The sequence below is a fragment of the Trachymyrmex septentrionalis genome, unplaced genomic scaffold, assembly GCF_001594115.1.
Source record: "Trachymyrmex septentrionalis isolate Tsep2-gDNA-1 unplaced genomic scaffold, Tsep1.0 scaffold200, whole genome shotgun sequence".
Lineage (NCBI taxonomy): Eukaryota > Metazoa > Arthropoda > Insecta > Hymenoptera > Formicidae > Trachymyrmex > Trachymyrmex septentrionalis.
The window spans coordinates 101,153-106,352 of NW_017305181.1; the positions used below are offsets into that span (position 1 = coordinate 101,153).

Here is a 5,200-nt window from a genome sequence, read left to right on the forward strand (position 1 = left end):
GCAATTTTCCAGTTTTTTTGTACGTTTCGCATCATAAAACCATAGTGGCCAACACGAAAGAGATCTCATAGCTATTCGGTAAACTTTTTGTAAATGCAGAATACTTAAAAGCACAAAAAATCGTGAAGAATAAATTTTTGTTGTAGATTCACATATTTTTTTCCAGAGTAAAAATAAAAAAAAAAGTTGTTAATTTTTACGATACCTTTAATCATTTTTTATCATGTTTACGTGTTTTTTTTAAAATTTGGCAATTACATCATTAAATAGAGCAAAGTTCTAGCTTCAAGAATCTTTTTTTAAAGTTGCGATACAATGATTTTTAACGGAGAGTTATGAGCAATCAAAATCAAAGTACTCATTTTTTACTCGATCCGCAATAATTCAGTAACGAAAAATCGTAGTTTAAAAAAAAACGATTTTGTAGGGAAAACTAAATTTTTACACAAGAAAGTTGATTTTCGCAGATTTTTTGTACGTACGTGACAAGTCCACAAAGTGAGCTAAAGATTTTTTATTTAGTTGAGCTCGTGGTTTTCTATATGTACAAATTACTAAACTCACAGAAAAAAAAATGAATAATTTTCCAAAAATAGATTTCAAGCTTTAAAACTCTTTTTTTGTTAATTCAAATTTCGTTCATTTTTTACGAAGTTACAGCTGCCTAAATTTTGTCTATTTTTTAATAAAAAAATTAAGTGTTTTTCTAATTTTTATGAATAGTGTATAATAACAAGTAATATAAACTTTAGACGATTTACAAATAAGGTAAGTATTAATATAAACAGTTTTTAAAATATTTTGTTAATTTGATTTTAATTTTCTTAAAATAGATTTTTTTCATATTTTACAATTAAATTAATTAAAATTAAAGTATTAATTCTTATTCCTTACACATGTTTAATTCATAGATAATTATATATATTTATTTATATATTTAAACAAATTCTAATTCACATGTATACACACACGCATACGTACACACATTTACCATTCTTTTTTTAATTCCCATAATTCTTACAAAATCCAAAATTTATATTATATATTTTATATAAATCTCTTTCAATCTCTCAATCATAAGTACCTTTTCTTATTTACTGATTATAAGATTAGTTAAAGTTGTTTGTATATTGCACAATTATAAAAATTTATGACTAATTTTTTCCCGAACATCTACTCTTCTATAAAATTCTATATTACAGTTTCTATATAAATTTTTTACATAAATCCATAATCAATTTAACTGAGAAATCTTATTGACATTTTCTGCTCAACATCTGTACGCTCTAATGCCTTACAAAATTCTTCAAATGATATCATACCATCACCGTTTTCATCAGCCTCGACTATGGTCCGTTCCGCAATGCTGGTTAGCTGTTCTTCACTGAAATAAATATGTTTATTGCCAAATTGAATTGCCAAATTTATATCAAATGAAAATCCTGAGAAATCGGGCAGATCAGATTATAACGCATATGTTGGATAAGCAGATGTTGGAGCGTCAGAAAATAATGTTAATCAATGCAGATATGTAGATCAATGCTTGATAGCGTGTATTTCCATAAAGACGAACGTTTCGACTCTTTTTAGAGTCATCATCAGCGATAATATAGTTCTTAGAGCATATAAAAGATCACTCATGCATCAATAACAGCCACTATAGAATTGAAAGATCCAAAGTGAGGTGAATTTCATTGCAATTTTACAAAATTCATTTCTGGAACGAATGTGAAAAGGTACAGTTAATAGTGAATTTATAAATACTAATGACAATGTGTGACTTATCATTTGATGCTGAGAGATTAGGTACAATAATAAATAATAATAAAAAAAGTCCAAAAATTTATGCAATACCATCATAAAGCAAACATATTTATAACTTATAAAAAGTCAGAGTATAAAAATATTAGTTAGTCAAGGCACAGCAGAGTTAAGACTGAACGATATTATTTGAAAATGTGTCGCAGATACATACATATATTGTCATTGTTTACAAAAATAAAGTAAAGCATTAAAATACTAAATTATTTATGTTTAAAATCAAGATATAAGCGTGATGTAAAAATTCTGTATCAGACTGAAGGTTAGAACTATTATTTTGCATTTGTAACATCTCAGATATCAATCTTCTTTCTAAATAACGTTCACGATCTAAAATTTTGATTTCTCCCAATCGAAATCATGAGAAAAGAAAATCTGTAATCCGTAATGACCGATCTAATGTCAGAGGAACTGTTAATATGTCGACAATGTTCCTGGATTCTCGTTTTTAATTTTCTACCCATTTGTCCTACGTATATCGCGTTGTAATCTTTGCACTCTATAATAGTATTAACGCTGATGATGTCTCTAAAAAGAGTCGAAACATTCGTCTTTACAGAAATACATGCTATCAAGATCTGCATTGATTAACATTCTTTTCTGATCACGTTCCAACATCTGCGTTATTATATTCTCATCTGATTTCTCAGGATTTTTATTATTTGGACACTCAGGGAAATTACAAGATTTCCGTTATTATTTTATAGTAAATGTTTTGTTCGATTATAGAAATATATGTATAGAATATCACAGAATTATTGATGTATTGACAATTATAAAAAAATTTTAATTTTTACCTAATATTTGCACCAACCATCATATGTAAAATAGCAAGTAGTTCATCTTTTGATATCAGATCATCGTTATCCAAATCATACATTTTGAATGCAACTAAAAAAAATATTTAATAATAAATCCTTAATGAGCTATCTAGATTATAAGGCACCATTATCTATTATTTTATATTCGGTAATATTTACATTTTAACTTTTGCTGCCTAGAATTCAATCGATTGGGACTGTTTTTTTTGATAGGTCTAAAATGAGCCAGGACTTGCATAAACTGTAGGAAATTCACTCTGTCATTCCCACTTTCTTCAAAAAAAGCATTTACTATCCTTTCACCAAGAGGATTTATCGCCAATTCCGGGATTCTGAGAAAATCTTCTCGACTAAGTGTTCCACAGTCTCCGCGATCCAGACTTGTAAAGCGGCTGTACAAACGTTCGATTTGATTTGGTGTGACTGTAATAGAGAGTGCCAATATTAATATCACACTAATATTTGTTTTATTAAAAATTATTTAAATAAATTTCGAAACTATCGAAATAGATTAATTCGTATGGAATGAATAGATAAACGGATACTTGCAACCAGTAGCATTTTGTATCTGCGCTATTTCATCTTCGCGTAAAAGAAGACTTGACCTGTTACCCATTTTTGGTGACAACTGAAATTCAAGCTCAAATTTATCAGGTGAAATATCAAATAGATACTTAACAGAATAATTTATACATAACAAATAGAAAAATGCAGGCGTGACAAACTGAAACGCGCATCGATCAATCATATGACTGCCAACATGATCATGACTGCCAATTAATGCTGGCTAAACATCGATAGTCTATCGATAGTTTTTATTATCAAAAGCTATTGATAGCTTTGAGAATATCGATAATTTAATAACGAGTATAGTTTTACCTGACTTTACTTCAATTAATTTTGATTAATTTTAATCGGTGATTAATTCTATCAGCAATATCTATCGACATATAGAATGGACCACTGATAGAAGTGGTGGGGGTAGAAATCAAGTAGAGTCAGGGCGCGTTCACACTTTGACGGAAAAGCAGAAAGCGGAAAAGCAGTTGCGAATCAGAACTCGTGCTAGTAATCGACAATTTCGACTTTTTGTACTACTTAGTATCAGCGCAATGTTATGTGCCGTGTGAAGACGCTGAGCTAGAGTGAGGTAGCACTAGCTGCGTTCAGTGGACTCAACAGTTGCGTGATCAACAGCGCTCGCTGCTATTGATGTATTCTTCAAGATCTAAAATGCTGATTGGATGATCTAAAAGAATATACCAATAACAAGCGACCTGTCCTGCCAACTTCAAATTAAGATTATAATTGTTATATTCAGTTAGAGACGATGAAAATGAGTCTGTAGGCCGAGCGAAAACTTACGGAGCCTCTTCTCGATAATAATTGAAGCTTAGATAATTTATAGCGTTTTCTCTTGGAAAACGTTTACACTAGGCGCAGCCTTGCACTGCATCAATTGCGTGTACACCCAGCTACACCATACTAGAGTGGTATACACTACATCATTAATGCATTAAAACCCTGTTCCTGCTTGACTTCCATTTTCAAAAATTTTAAATGTCACACTGGCTCTACTCTTTGAAACGGTATAGCAAAATCCCACTTCGTGTATAAAATTTACACTACACCGTAGTCACGGAAACACGGTACATCGAATGAGTTTGCTTACCACCAGCCATAAAAACACGGTACACTATCTAAGCGTTACACTAGTGGGCGATAGTGCAGCCAAGAGAAAACGCTATTAATTAATAGGTCTGTTTTTATTGCTGCATTCTGAACCGGTGCAATGAGTTGAAGTGAAACAAATGTATATTTATTTCACTTCAACTTATTGCATTTGTGTGTACCAGTTCAGAAAGTGCAGCAATAAAAAACAGATCTAATGTTGACTCGATGTTAACGTAATAGTCATGAAATATAAAAGTTAAAAGAATGTAGTGTGATTGACAAAGAAGCAACATACTTTTAATTTGTCGAAGTGTAAGATGACAATGCTCGAGAAAATGATTAATGGGAAGGGGTATCGCTTTCGACATAATTTATTAATGTAAATTAAAATAACTGTAAGGCAAAATAATTATTATATTAAATAAATCCAATTAAAATAAAAAAATATAAAATGACAGTATAAAAATATATATCAATTGCATGTATTTATTGATCAGTGAGTAATTAACATGGAGCTATACTGTAAGAATCAACCTAACCTATATTTTTCCGTTATGTTTACTTTTTAAGTTCGTTCCACTTTCTCTTCGAAGTTGCATACGCATTTCTTTTCCATGCTTATTGACCGTGGGTCTAACACGCCATCGGTTCGAAGCCTGATTGGCCACTCGATCATGCGCGCGCCGAGTACTGTGATACAGTATATACAGTAGCGCAACTCTTCTGATTTTATGTTGACCAAAATGGAGTGCGCATGCGTGAAATAAATAAGTTGCCCCGTCTCTTTTTCTCCTTTTTTTATTGCTCTCCCTCTTTCTTTCTCTATTTAAATAAGCATTTCAATGTTTCACTTAAACATTTGTCTTTCAAGCATACATGGTTCA

General features: G+C 30.8%; 1 protein-coding gene across 2 annotated transcripts; it reads right to left on the reverse strand.

Moving 5' to 3' along the window:
* Positions 1-1,020: 1,020 nt before the first annotated feature.
* LOC108747880 (calcineurin B homologous protein 1) lies at positions 1,021-3,621 on the reverse strand. Of its 2 annotated transcripts, XM_018485770.1 has the most exons (5): positions 3,522-3,621; positions 3,192-3,270; positions 2,802-3,065; positions 2,619-2,712; positions 1,240-1,384 (listed from the first exon to the last, which is right to left on the reverse strand). In XM_018485770.1, the coding sequence occupies exons 2-5, from the start codon at positions 3,256-3,258 to the stop codon at positions 1,240-1,242; spliced, it is 570 nt and encodes a 189-aa protein (XP_018341272.1). In that variant the 5' UTR covers positions 3,259-3,270; positions 3,522-3,621. The 2 variants fall into 2 exon arrangements, with proteins under 2 accessions (XP_018341271.1, XP_018341272.1); XM_018485769.1 differs by lacking the exon at positions 3,522-3,621 and having other exon boundaries at positions 1,021-1,384; positions 3,192-3,398.
* Between the last annotated feature and the right edge of the window lie 1,579 nt (positions 3,622-5,200).